This window comes from Bombina bombina, chromosome 1, assembly GCF_027579735.1.
Source record: "Bombina bombina isolate aBomBom1 chromosome 1, aBomBom1.pri, whole genome shotgun sequence".
Lineage (NCBI taxonomy): Eukaryota > Metazoa > Chordata > Amphibia > Anura > Bombinatoridae > Bombina > Bombina bombina.
This window is the reverse complement of record NC_069499.1, coordinates 542,084,356-542,099,740: the sequence shown is the minus strand read 5'-3', so window position 1 is coordinate 542,099,740 and position 15,385 is coordinate 542,084,356. Positions and strand designations below refer to the sequence as shown.

General features: G+C 36.0%; 1 protein-coding gene across 2 annotated transcripts in view; it reads left to right on the top strand.

Annotated features, from left to right (window-relative positions):
- CD28 (CD28 molecule) overlaps positions 1-5,414 on the top strand; it is a 163,504-nt gene extending 158,090 nt beyond the window's left edge. Inside the window, exon 6 of one of the 2 annotated variants that reach the window (XM_053690929.1) lies at positions 4,160-5,414. In XM_053690929.1, the coding sequence (XP_053546904.1) occupies positions 4,160-4,273 (114 nt within the window). In that variant the 3' untranslated portion in view covers positions 4,274-5,414. The remainder of the gene's footprint in view (positions 1-4,159) is intronic. The other variant, XM_053690934.1, reaches the window with a different exon arrangement.
- The last annotated feature ends 9,971 nt before the right edge of the window (positions 5,415-15,385 follow it).

Sequence of the window (15,385 nt, the reverse complement as noted above, 5' to 3'; positions counted from 1 at the left end):
CTAAACCTCAGGCACCTCTACACCTTTGTGTTATTCTTTTTCCATTTCCCTTCGGTCAAATGACTGGGGATTATGGGTAGGGGAGTGACACATACCAGCTTTGTTGTGGTGCTCTTTGCCTCTTCTTGCTGGCCAGGAGTGATTATCCCACTAGTAATTGAATGGTGTTGTGGACTCTCCATATCCGGAAAGAAAGAAATTTATCAGGTAAGCATAAATGTTGTTTTCATATGATTTGTAGGCTCAGACCTGACTTGGGACCCAATTCCCCTAGGCAACTCACTCCGAAGACTCTGAGTGAAACAGGGGTAAAGATTGCCTCTATTATATATTTTCCATTACCCTAGAGGGTAATCTAACAGCCAGTACTGCCCTCAGGCGTTGTGAGGTGGGACTCACATCACCCTCACAATGCAAGAAATGTCTCTCTTTCTGTTATGAATAGAGAAGGAAAGCTATCAAATATCATATTCAAGGAGTGAAAAACTTGGATGCAGGCTACTTTAATCGGTTTAGTCAGGAAAATGGGTTCTTCATCTAGACATATTTAACAAGCTTATTCTAAATTGGGTTCTACCATGTATAGATCTAATGGTGTACAAGCTGAATCAAGCTGATAAAGAGACTCCAAAGCTCTATGATAGATGCTTTAGTTTTTCCCTGAAAATTTCATTTAGCATTCCTGTTTTCAGCTTGGGCCAGCTGGGCCACACTTCTATAGGCTAAGAGGTGAAAACGTCACCTCATAGTAAAATAGCGTTCTGCCGTGGGCTACCTGAGGAGCTCAGTGCGGTAAACATTTCTAACAAATAAAGGAACTTTCAGCATGAACTATTTTATACTTCATGACTGAAAGTCCCTTTTTATTTGACCCACTGGTAAATCCTAGCATTTCATAAACGCTAGGATTTACAATCACTTTAATGTTTTTAAAACAGATTAACAACCTTTTACTACAATTATTTATTAATAACCAAACTCCATCTACCGTCAGCAGGGTATAGTCTGGGAATTAGAAACTGCTCAATTTTCAGGGCAAAATAAATAATGAAAGTAAATTGCAAAGTGGATTCATAATGCCTAACTAAACAGTTCATATACAAATCTCAAGGTGTTTACTGTCCCTTTAAGTATTGAAATTTCCATTGAAACGCAAAAGGGGATCGAAATCTCCAAAAATTGTACACATAAATAGCACTCTAAATTCCCAAATGAGTGGAATACTGGACTGAGTTATCAAAAGGCGATTGAGTGGGATAAATGAAAACATAACTTTTAATGGGACTTTAAAAATAATGGAAAAGACACTACAATTAAAAACCCAGGAATACGGTTAACTTAAATCTAAGTAGCAATAGACTTCAAATAACCGGATTGGTTGACCACTCTAAATTAAAAAATCCTAGTATAAGTTGGTCTGATCTGAATCTGATCTAAGATAGACAATTGTGAGACCAATAGGTATACTTTATTTATATAAACAATAATTAGAGGGAAATAAATTCAGGCACTCATGACAGGCAACAAAGTACAGGATAAAATTAGTATAGTATCCCAAAAAAATAATAATTATAGGTTGAGTGAATAAGGGTGATAAGGTTGTCGTCTATCACTTTTAATATGTAGAGATGATTATGGTATATTGTGGTATACCATATACTGGTTAGATTGTACCACTGTCAGAGTTAATAGACTTTTTTTCTGAGCAGAGGTCAAAGGAAGGTATTTGTTACATATATTTGTAGCGAGTAAATGGTTAATCAGTTGTAAGTATCAATTCTAGATAACCACCCACCCTACCTCAAAATGGCAGGTATTATATAGGATAATTACCAAAGAGTTAAATATTTAGGTAATGATAATAATCTACTCTTGCAACTCAATTGCCTATAGTATATGTTAATCTTTGGAATATCAACGATCATATATTGCTCCAAAAAGTGTATTTTAATACTAGCATCTCCAGTTCACACACGTTGCTGGTTATTTAATCACTAATACTGCAGTACTTAGGTTAAAGCAAAGTATAACCGAGTACTGAGAGTAATATGCCCTTCAGTAATGTTGTTTTTAATAAAATTAACTTGGTATTTATTATATCCACAATGAGAGATAAGTAAGTTAACGTTTAAAACAACAGATTTTTCTCGTTACAGCGCATCTTATTTTGTCCTTGCAGTATTCTTAATCTTATAGTGTAATATGGAGATATTTTATAATGTTGTATAAAACAAACTTATGCTAAAGGTAGGCAGTGCATGTTGCCTTTATTAGTAACTGCTGATTACGGTGATCGTTTATGGAGATGACGAACCTTTAGCCTTGTGATTTAAGGTACCTAGATCTCATGACTAAATACATTTAAATATCAGCGATACGTATATATACCTCTCAGTCCAAAACTTACGATTATATATAAAAAAAAATCAGGCTGGTTATAAACCTGTATGATAGCTTGTTACAATATTGTCACTATGGTCTTATGTTTGTACTGCTGCCTGGATTACCTCGGTTTGTTTAAACCTCAAATTGTTTCTAAATAATTTATACTGATTGAAAATCAAAGTAGCAACAAGATGTTAGACAAATGGCTGTCATATAACCAGTAATATTCTGCTCAAGCCTGTAATGCTCTGAATATCCGGTTAGCAATACAGTGTGCCAATACACATCTGAGAAGTAAGGAAGCAACTTAGCTGATGCACAAAGTACTAAATTACATCTAAGCCTCTCATATGGCTCTATGATTATATACCACACTAAGTACTACGTGCAAAAATAAGTTTTTTTTAAAGATTTTAAGTTATTCCTGTTGTTAAAATAACATTGACTATAAGGAGCCCATTATTAACAAATTAACAAATACTATAGGCAATTGAGTTGCAAGAGTAGATTATTATCATTACCTAAATATTTAACTCTTTGGTAACTATCCTATATAATACCTGCCATTTTGAGGTAGGGTGGGGTGGTTATCTAGAATTGATACTTACAACTGATTAACCATTTACTCGCTACAAATATATGTAACAAATACCTTCCTTTGACCTCTGCTCAGAAAATAAGTCTATTAACTCTGACAGTGATACAATCTAACCAGTATATGGTATACCACAATATACCATAATCATCTCTACATATTAAAAGTGATAGACGACACCTTATCACCCTTATTCACTCAACCTATAATTATTATTTTTTGGGATACTATACTAATTTTATCCTGTACTTTGTTGCCTGTCATGAGTGCCTGAATTTATTTCCCTCTAATTATTGTTTATATAAATAAAGTATACCTATTGGTCTCACAATTGTCTATCTTAGATCAGATTCAGATCAGACCAACTTATACTAGGATTTTTTAATTTAGAGTGGTCAACCAATCCGGTTATTTGAAGTCTATTGCTACTTAGATTTAAGTTAACGTATTCCTGGGTTTTTAATTGTAGTGTCTTTTCCATTATTTTTAAAGTCCAATAAAAGTTATGTTTTCATTTATCCCACTCAATCGCCTTTTGATAACTCAGTCCAGTATTCCACTCATTTGGGAATTTAGAGTGCTATTTATGTGTACAATTCTTGGAGATTTCGATCCCCTTTTGCGTTTCAATGTTAAACTAGTATACAGCACCGCACAGTGATACTTAAACAAAAAAAATTTCAGGAGGAAAATACAAAACACTTCCCTCCTTTTATTACCTACCTGTAATTATTAGTATCCATAATTATATTCCCTTTTAATATCCAGTGGTGCCATTGGGCCTCTTGTCCTTTGCTATTGAAATTTCCAGTATAGGTGTGTATTTCACAGACTAAAGCAGCTATTTAAAATACAAAAATAAAAGAAAATTAGCTATTTGTAAACAATTTAATACACCCAGTAGGTAAAATGTATACTTATAGGGATGATTCCTTTAATCTGGTGTGTATATAACAGCATGCAGTCATATCTATAGTTCATAAACAGTAACAACTCAACTAGAAAGGAATATATTGCTTTTTCTATAGTATTGTGCACCTCCATGGTGCAGCCTATTTTTTCTGCCTTAGAAAATATTTACAGAGGTTAAAAACATATACAAACACATCAAGGGATTTAAAACTAATGAAAAATAACTCTCTCTTGTAATAATCTGGTTTTCTTATTTTTCTTTTGCAGAGGAATAGAAAGAAAAGCAGAATTCTTCAGGGTGAATATATCAATGTTGTCCCAAGGCGACCAAAGTATCATCAACCTTATGCACCCACCCCTGTGCATGCACGGTCCCGCTGACCTCTCTATTAAATAACATCACCTTCTACTACAGTACTGCTCCATCAGTAAATCAAAAGCCAATATTCACAGCTAACATTTTGTCAACATGGAATTTGATATTTCGAATGCACTTCATGGATCAGTGGAAAATACTAATTTCAAGCAAAAATGGATCTATGGAGTATTTAACTCTTTCACACCAGCAGAACGCTGTAGCTCATTAAATTTTAGGGCTATTTGTGTACATCTTAAATGATGATAAAACACCTCGTCTTGCAATAAATTGAGAATTCATTTGATGATGAAAACTTTCTGAATACATTAACATTAATTTGTTGCAAGTGTTTTTCAATAGCCAATCTTCCCCCCACCACTTTCCTTATTTGGGGGAGCCAATGGGAACTTGTTACATGGCTTAAATATTTTTTTCAGCATTATATCTTATCATATCAACTGAGGCCAATTCGGGACAAATATGTAGCAGGGTTAGGCTTGTGAAGTCTGGAGTATGAACTTTTAGTTTTCACAGGAATTTTTAAAACCCCAAATTAAATTACAGGTAAAGGAAGCAAAATAATTTTGTTGCAATTCCAAAATTCTTTATGTTAATTGAAAAAATTGCTATTTCAGGGGTTGATCCCAATCCTTTGCAAAATGTATCTAATGAATTATATACAAAATCTTTATAGACTTTTTTTTATTTTTTATAAAGGATTTTAAATTGTTGTAAATTCTAGTACCTCTTTAATAAATCTACATAGACATTTGCTGTTAACCCCATGTAGCCCAGCTCCCAACTGCCCATGTCACTGAAACATAGGGTTATCAAGTAGGTCAGGCTCAATGCACCAGAGAATCACTGATAAATATTTTAAAGTGTTAATTAATTATTGATGCACTATTGGAAGCTACTTCCTATCATTATCTTTGCTTGGGTCTGGGATATGCTGGAGGGAGAGATATGAGCTAGTAAAATTTACAATGGCAATAGCATCTAAGTATCCAAACTTGTTCAGTAGATATGTTTTCTATTTTTCATTTGTTTTGCATTATCCATATAATGCAAAAACTAGTACTATATATAAAACAAATCAAAAACATTGGTCTTCTTCTAAATAAATGTAATAAAAAATCCTAAATAAAGTGTTTTATATTATTACTTACAATGACTTTCATTGAATGTGGTGCAAACTGGGAAATAGTAATAGTATCATGGAAATATCTTTTACTTGGAAATTTACTTTACTGAGACAATAACACCTCTTTTTTGTAAAAATCCCCCCACCCCAATTAAACATATTTTTTCCCCCCCAATATAATTAAAACATTAGAGCATTTGTAACATCTAAACTGAAAGTTATGTTTTAATTTTTACTGTGCTTCAACTGAGCCATTGGGGGCCGAATTATCAAGCTCCGAATGGAGCTTGATGCCCCTGTTTCTGCGGGAGCCTTCAGGCTCGCCGGAAACAGCAGTTATGAAGCAGCGGTCTGAAGACCGCAGCTCCATAACTTGTCCGTCTGCTCTGAGGCTGCGGACATCAATCCATCCAATCCTATTGTGAACCGCTTGTGCAATGCCGCGAATTTGCAGGGGGCGGCATTGCACAAGCGGTTCACAATAAAAGCTTGTGCAATGATAAATGCCGACAGCAATGTGCGGCGGACATGATGCGCTACATCGCATTCATAAATCAGCCCCATTATTAGTTTGCACATCTATGATTTAGGTGCAAGATTAGAAATAATATGTCCCATCCCTGCTCCCTCTAAACTTCCTCTGTTATTTTCAAACTATATATATATATATATATATATATGAATATGCCCAAAAGCCAACATATATACATTTTCTGTGTTGATTACATGCATGTCATTAGTTTAGACCATAATGGTGGCTGAGTTACTGCTAGGAAAACGTATAGGGAATGCTGCGGAAATAGAGGTAGGGCAAAGTTTCCAAGCTGGGACATTTATGAACTCTGTTTCCTGCAGATAATACCTGAAAATTGTAATAGAGTTGATTTTCTAAGGACATGGATCAAATGAGAAGTGATTGTAAAAACTTAGAGGATTGGACAAATTACATTGGACAGTTCAACACCACAAAGTAGGAAAGAAAAATCCAAATTTTAATTACAGACTCAGTGACACTTTTCTGGCTAAACAGGACTTAGGAATTGATATGAAATTATGCTTTAAGGCTAGTAGAAAGCCTAGGTGTATAGTTAGAGGAATTTGCACCAGAAGTAGTAACATTCTTATACCTCTTTACTTTATCACTAGTTAGGCCTCATCTTATGTATTGTGTGCAGCTCTGGAGTCCATATTTCAGAAGGATATAAATAAACTGGAATCCAAGGGCTATTAAAATGGTACATGGTCTAAAGAATAAAACATATAAAGAAAAACTCTCCCAAAGTATTTCCTTGTAAATAGTATCTCCTAAAACATATGCCATTTAGTAGCCCTCCTTTGAATGGTATCTAGTGTCTAGTCAAGTCACAATTTTAAACAGAGTGACATGTTTTGAGTGTCTTCTCTCACTATGAATAATCATTTTCACCCTGTGAAAGGGAGTCATGGATTAATCGGATTGTAGAGTGCCTATATAACAACAATCTGTCTTTTTTTTTATTTATTAAAAACTAATATAATTTAATTCTGAAAAGAATATTGGGAAAGGAGTATACCAGTAATCCCCTTGAAACAATGGGTTGTGTGCATTCTACAGACAAATTCCAGTGCTGATTTTTATTCCCAGTCCGGCCCTGTCTATGACAACCTCAGCTGAGTATTGTGGCATCCCAGCGCGACCCAACACATACTATATATAATATAGTATTTATACTATTATCTATTATTTGTAAAGCACTAATATTTTACCCAGAGAGTCAAGAGGAGTTCTACATTGGACATAGACCTTTGGGCAAAGATGCAGGTGGTCAGTGTCTTAAATGGACAGTCTACACCAGAATTTTTATTGTTTTAAAAGACAGATATCCCTTTATTACCCATTTCCCAGTTTTGCATAACCAGCACAGTTTATAATAATATACTTTTAACCTCTGTGATTATCTTGTATCTAAGCCTCTGCAAATTGCCCCTTTTTTCAGTTCTTTTGACAGACTTGCAGTCTAGCCAATCAGTGCCAGCTCCCAGATTACTTCACGTGCACGAGCAAATCGTTATCTATATGAAATATGTGAACTAATACCCTCTAGTGGTGAAAAACTGTTAAAATGCAATCTGAAAGAGGTGGGCTTCAAGGTCTAAGAAATTAGCATATAAACCTCCTAGGTTAAGCTTTCGACTAAGAATACCAAGAGAACAAAGCTAAATTGGTGATAAAAGTAAATTGGAAAATTGTTTAAAATTACATGCTCTATCGGAATCATGAAAGTTTATTTTGGCCTAGACTGTCCCTTTAAATAAGGCAAAGGGGGAGTTGTGAGTGTTCAGTGGGTGGAGCTGGGTGCATGGTGACTGAAGTTTGAGGGTCCTAGTGAGTGACTAGATAGGGGTGTGAGTAGCCAATCCCAATGTGTGGCTAGGTGACAAGGCACTGAAGGACGAGGGAGGAAATGTAATGCTCCCTCTCAGAACATCAAGCACTAAGGAGGTGCACCCTTAAAAACTAGGGGTACTTTCACAGAGATGTACACCCTATAGAACTACCAATAATTATAGTACAATTTTGCTTCTCATTGCACTACAATATATTGCCTACACATTACTTAGGTCTAATTACATTTACAGATATGTACAAGCATTACTGTCAAACAAATGCTGAATAACCCCTTAATGACCAGAAACGTACCTTGTATGTTGCTAATCTTTAAATAGGGCTTCCTTATATAATAGCGCAGCTCTCTCTTGCTAGCGGTGAGACCGTGCTATTATAGGAAGCCTGCTGGAGGGACTTTGTGTCTTGCCAGCGGTGGCGAGACCAGCGCAATTACGGACTAAAAAACACTTAACAACCAGCGACGTACAGGGTACGCCATGGTCATTAAGGGGTTAATGATTTCATTGCCATAATAAGTGCTTATTATTAATATATTAACTTTAATTAATTGAGCAGGTAGTGTCTGTATGTGTTTGGTGATGTTACTTCCTAATATCATCAAATATGACAGCTGGTAATTTGCAGAGTGTTTTGTGTATGGGCAGAACAAGTATTACATTTAACAGTTGTCTGAGGATTTATAAAGTCCTTTTAGTTGTGGAATTTAATAATTAAAAAAAGCTCTTAATTTAAAAATACATCTAATTAATGATTGTTCATATATTGTTTGCTGATTTGCTCTGGTCTATATTAGATTTTGATTACTTGTTTCTTAATACATGAAATATGACTAACACTTTGGCTGGTTTCAATTTAGCTAAGGAAAAGCAAGGGTTAAACACTACACAATGTAACCGTTTCTCTTTACTGGTGTTGTTGTGCACATTAAAGGACACAGATCAATAGCAGATGAAACAGCGGATGTGTGTAGGTGTGAGAGCTGGTTGTGGATAAACCATCATTTGCCATTGTGAAATTACTTTTCATGTTTTGTTTGTTCTCTGTTTAAAACATTTTTTGTTCCAACAGTTTCACATATTAATAGGCACTACGTGATACTACAAATTAAAGTGATACTGCTTGTACTGTTACTTGCATAGAACCATGTGTTTTTCCGCAATAAAGGAAACGAGATAACAAATAAAAAGTGAAAAATCATTATTTAATTATTAAAGGGACTTAAAAGTCTAAATTAAACTTTCATGATAAACATACAATGCCATTTTAAGCAACTTTCCAGTTTACTTATAATGGGCCAAAATACAAAAAGCTGCATTTAAAAAGAAAAAGAAAACTAGTACATAAGTTTGAGGGCATTTGGGGTACATTTAGAAAATTAACCAGAGATCACTTGTAATGGCTGGTTATTTATTGCACGCCCATTTGCGCTCCACTAGTAATCTAGCCCATTATCACATTTGTTTTTTATTTTGGTATCCTTTGTTGAAAAGCATACCTAGGTAGGCTCAGGAGCAGCAGTGCACTTCTGGGAGCTAGCTGCTGATTTATAGCTGCACATATATGCCTCTTGTCATTGGCTCACCCCACGTGCTAATCTAGCTAACAGTAATGCACTTGCGGCTCCCTGAACTTACTCCTCAACATATATCAAGGATATCAAGGGAATAAAGCAAATCTGATAATGGAATAATTTGAAAGGTTCCATAAAATTGCATAGTTTATTTGATTAATGAAAGTTTCATTTTTATTTCCCTGCCTTTTACCCCGGCTATAAAAGGATAGCGAAGTACTAAGTTTGTGCCGCTAACCAAAGAAGCCAGAGGGTCACAAAGAATTAGACTATCGCCTAGATTTAGAGTTCTGCGTTAGCCGTCAAAACCAGCGTTAGGGGGTCCTAACGCTGGTTTTGGCCTACCGCTGGTATTTAGAGTCTTGTAGGTAAGGGTCTAACACTCACTTTCCAGCCGTGACTTTTCGATACCACAGATCCCCTTACGTCAATTGCGTTATTCTTCTTTCAATGGGATCTTTCTAACGCTGGTATTTAGAGTCTTGGCTGAAGTGAGCATTAGAACTCTAAACGACAAGACTCCAGCCGCAGAAAAAAGTCAGTAGTTAAGAGCTTTATGGGCTAACGCCGGTTCATAAAGCTCTTAACTACTGTGCTCTAAAGTACACTAACACCCATAAACTACCTATGCACCCCTAAACCGAGGCCCCCCCCACATCGCCGCAACCTACATTATCCCTATGTACCCCTAATCTGCTGCCCCTAACATCGCCGACCCCTACATAATATTTATTACCCCCTAATCTGCCCCCCCAATGTCGCCGCTACATACCTACACTTTTTAACCCCTAAATCTGCCTCCCGGACCTCGCCGCTACTATAATAAATGTATTAACTCCTAAACCACCTCACTAACCCTATAATAAATGTTATTAACCCCTAATCCTGCCATCCCTAACATAGCCGACACCTTAACTTCAAGTATTAACCCCTAATCTGCCGACCGGACCTCACCGCTACTCTAATAAATGTATTAACCCCTAAAGCTAAGTCTAACCCTAACACCCCCCTAAATTAAATATAATTTAAATCTAACAAAATAAATTAAATCTTATTAAATAAATTAATCCTATTTAAAACTAAATACTTACCTGTAAAATAAACCCTAATATAGCTACAATATAAATAATAATTACATTGTAGCTATTTTAGGATTAATATTTATTTTACAGGCAACTTATTTTATTTTAACTAGGTACAATAGCTATTAAATAGTTAATAACTATTTAATAGCTACCTAGTTAAAATAATTACAAAATTACCTGTAAAATAAATCCTACCTAAGTTACAATTAAACCTAACACTACACTATCAATAAATTAAATAAACTACCTACAATTATCTACAATTAAATCAACTAAACTAAATTACAAAAAAAAAAACAAACACTAAATTACAAAAACAAACAAACACTAAATTACAAAAATATAAAAAAAAGATTACATGAATTTAAAAACTAATTACACCTACTCTAAGCCCCCTAAAAAAATAACAAAGCCCCCCAAATAAAAAAAATGTCCTACCCTATTCTAAAATAAAAATGTAACAGCTGTTTTACCTTACCAGCCCTTAAAAGGGCCTTTTGCGGGGCATGCCCCAAAGAAAACAGCTCTTTTGCATTTAAAAATACATACAATACCCCCCCAACATTACAACCCACCACCCACATACCCCTAATCTAACCCAAACCCCCCTTAAGAAAACCTAACACTAAGCCCCTGAAGATCTCCCGACCTTATCTTCACCATGCCGGGTATCACCGATCCGTCCAGAAGAGGGTCCGAAGTCTTCATCCTATCCGGCAAGAAGAGGTCCAGAAGAGGGTCCGAAGTCTTCATCTTATCCGGCAAGAAGAGGGCATCCGGACCGGTAGACATCTTCATCCTGGCGGCATCTTCAATCTTCTTCCATCCGGCGCGGAGCGGGACCATCTTGAAGCAGCCGTTGCGGATCCATCCTCTTCTTCCGGCGACTCCCGATGAATGAAGGTTCCTTTAAGTGACGTCATCCAAGATGGGCGTCCTCGAATTCCGATTGGCTGATCAGCCAATCGGAATTAAGGTAGGAAAAACCTGATTGGCTGATTGAATCAGCCATCAGATTCAAGTTCAATCCGATTGGCTGATCCAATCAGCCAATCAGATTGAGCTCGTATTCTATTGGCTGATTGGAACAGCCAATAGAATGCAAGCTCAATCTGATTGGCTGATTGGTTTAAAATTCTGATTGGCTGATTAGTTTAAAATTCATGTAATCTTTTTTATTTTTTGTAATTTAGTGTTTGTTTTTTTTTGTAATTTAGTTTAGTTGATTTAATTGTAGATAATTGTAGGTAGTTTTAGTTAATTCATTTATTGATGGTGTAGTGTTAGGTTTAATTGTAACTTAGGTTAGGATTTATTTTACAGGTAATTTTGTAATTATTTTAACTAGGTAGCTATTAAATAGTTTTTAACTATTTAATAGCTATTGTACCTAGTTAAAATAAATACAAAGTTGCCAGTAAAATAAATATAAATCCTAAAATAGCTACAATATAATTATTATTTATATTGTAGCCATATTTGGGTTTATTTTACAGGTAAGTATTTAGTTTTATATAGGATTAATTTATTTAATAAGATTTAATTATTTTGTTAGATTCAAATTATATTTAATTTAGGGGGGTGTTAGTGTTAGGGTTAGACTTAGCTTTAGGGGTTAATACATTTATTAGCGCGAGGTCCGGTCGGCAGATTATGGGTTAATACTTGAAGTTAGGTGTCGGCGATGTTAGGGAGGGCATATTAGGGGTTAATACTATTTATTATAGGGTTTTTGAGTCGGGAGTGAGGCGGATTAGGGGTTAATACATTTATTATAGTAGCAGTGAGGTCCGGTCAGCAGATTAGGGGTTAATAAGTGTAGGTAGGTAGCGGCGATGTTGGGGGGGCAGATTAGGGGGTAATAAATATAATATAGGGGTCGGGCGATGTTAGGGGCAGCAAATTAGGGGTACATAGCGATAACGTAGGTTGCGGCGGTGTACGGGAGCGGCAGATTAGGGGTTAAAAATAATATGCAGGGGTCAGCGATAGGCGGGGGGCGGCAGAGTTAGGGTTAATAAGTGTAAGGTTAGGGGTGTTTAGACTCGGGGTTTTATGTTAGGGTGTTAGGTGCCAGACTTAGGAAGTGTTTCCCCATAGGAAACAATGGGGCTGCGTTAGCAGCTGAATGCTGCTTTTTTTTTCAGCTCAAACTGCTCCATTGTTTCCTATGGGGGAATCGTGCACGAGCACGTTTTTTGAAGTTGGGCCCGCGTCCGGGTAAGCAACGGCTGGTATTGAAGTTGCAGTTGCGTGATAATATGCCTGTACGCTCCTTTTTGGAGCCTAACGCAGCCCTTCTGAGAACTCTAAATATCAGTGTTGTTTAAAAAGGTGCAGGGGAAAAAAAACCACGCGTAGCTAACGCATCCTTCTAACGCAAAACTCTAAATCTAGGCGTATGTTACCATGCAAACATTTCTGCCATCTTATATGGAAGTGAATGTTTTGTTGTTGTTTAATAGCACAAATCTGATTTGCTTCATTCTCTTGGTTATTTATTGAAGAGTAAAACTAGGTAGGCTCATAGGAGTTTAGGAGTGTGCACGTGTCTTAGTACTTTATATCAGCAGTGTTTTGCAACAATATGTGTAGCTTTGTTATACAACTTGCTAAACACTGCTGCAATAGAGTATTAAAGACACGTGCACACTCCTGAGCTCTTAAGAGCCTACCTAGTTTTAGTCTTCATTAAAGATACCCAGAGAACAAAGCAAACAGAAGTAACAGAAGTAAATGGAAAGTTGTTTAAAACTGCATGCTCTATCCGAATCATGAAAGTTTAATTTTGATTTTTACTTGACCCTTTAAAGAGAAGTTATTTGCAAGGCAGTGCAATCAGAAATGCAACTTTCGGCAAATACAGTATTTTCTTTGCGTCATAATATTGAAAGATTATTGATAATATAACGCTTATTCGCTAACAGCTCCGTCCAGAAAAAAACAGATGGTCCTGTTCTCATCATATTTTGAATTGGTATTAATGTGGAAGTGGTAGTTTGCCACCTAAAAGTATTACTTTTTTGCTCTTATATCCTTTATAGACATGGCTACTTAAAAGAGATTTTCGGCACGTTCAGAAAAAGAATTATAGATAAAAAGTTACTGAAATGATGGTCAATCTACTACAAGGCAACTCAGTCTTGGGGGCTTATGTGCATCATAAATTTACTATTTCGATGACATATAGTAGGAATAAGACAGAAAATTAATTTTGGATAAATCGTTTGATACCAAAAATAAAAATCTTAAATTTGTACGAGATTCTTTCAACTGCCAGTTGGGTTTGTCCTAATGTCATTAACATTATTAAATCAATAGCACAATTTGTTCTCCATTATTCCCTATGGGTAATGTCTGGAGATGAACATCTGGACGGTAGCACACATGACATTCAGGCTACCAGGGCAGCAGAGGTGTAGCAGAACATAGTGGTATGTGATTGTCAGCAAAGTCATGACAAGATATGGATCTCACGCCGTGGATAGTGTCAGTGAATAGTTACAATTCGAAGCAACAGCATCAGCAGCACAATTACAGCAGGACATGGTGGTATATGTCAAGAAAGTTCAACAATGTGTGTGCTTCACACCTTAGACAATGCATCAGAGTGTTTAAGTTTTCACAAGCTGAAGCAGCAGCATTATAAATAGGCAAGCAGGTACCCAGGGTAGCAGGACATGGTATAATATATATGTCAACAAAGTTAAAGCATGGTGTGTCTTACAATGGATAAAGCATCAGAAAGTTCTCTAATATTGGCACAAGTTGGTGCAGAAGGAACAGTACAAATAGGGATGTGGGACACTAGTATATATGCGTCAACAAAGTTACAGAAAGGTGTGGGCCTCAGACAGCCGATCCAAAAGTCAGAGAGTTTGGAGAACAGCACTCTGTGGGGTACGGAACCCTGGATCAGCCACTTTCCAGATTATACACAATAAAATAAAGTTGAGTTCCAAACACAAAATATCTTTAAAAAGGGACCTTTATTATAGCATAGCAGGGTCCAAAGTGTGATAAATGGACAATGTTTTTGGCCTACTATCAGCCCTTAGTTATGTCTCATGACTAATGGCTGATTGTAGGCCCAAAATGTTGTCCATTTATCACACTTTGGACCCTGCCATGTTACAATAAAGGTCCCTTGTTAAAGATATTTGGTGGTTGGAACTCAACTTTATTTTATTTCTCAGACAGTGGACACAGTAGAACATTCACTACAATGGTCACAAGCTGGAGCAGCAGTACACATGGTTAAGCCAACATCCAGGGAAGCAGTGGAGCAGCAATACATGGTGAAATATATACATCAACAATAATAATTAAAAAAAAACAGAGACAAAAAAAAAACAAAAAAAAAACCTAGCTAAATGATGTCTCACCCTTGCCCTCAAAATCTATATGTGCTGTGGCAACATTGCCAGGTGCCTTTGAGGATGGGGAAAACATTTGAGAAGAACTTGCCTGTAGATATGTGTGCCAAATCTGACAGATAGCCTCCGAAAGACACCATAAGCCCACACAAAATTGTAGTTAATGGTGTTAAATATTTTTGTGTATCTTGATAATAAAGGTGTTAGGATGTGTGAGTTTGCTGCCTTTCATATAATTTCAAAACTTTAATCTGGGTCTTCCTAGTTTAGATGGATTAAAAAGGTATACAGGTGAAACCCGAAAAATTAGAATATCGTGCAAAAGTTAATTTATTTCACTAATGCAACTTAAAGGTGAAACTAATATATGAGATAGACTCATTACATGCAAACCAAGATAGTTCTAGCTGTGATTTGTCATAATTGTGAAAATTATGGTTTACAGCTCATGAAAACCCCAAATCCACAATCTCAGAAAATTAGAATATTGCATACAATCAATAAAACAAGGATTGTACATACCTGTAGAACAATATCGGACCTCTGAAAAGTATAAGCATGCATACTGTAT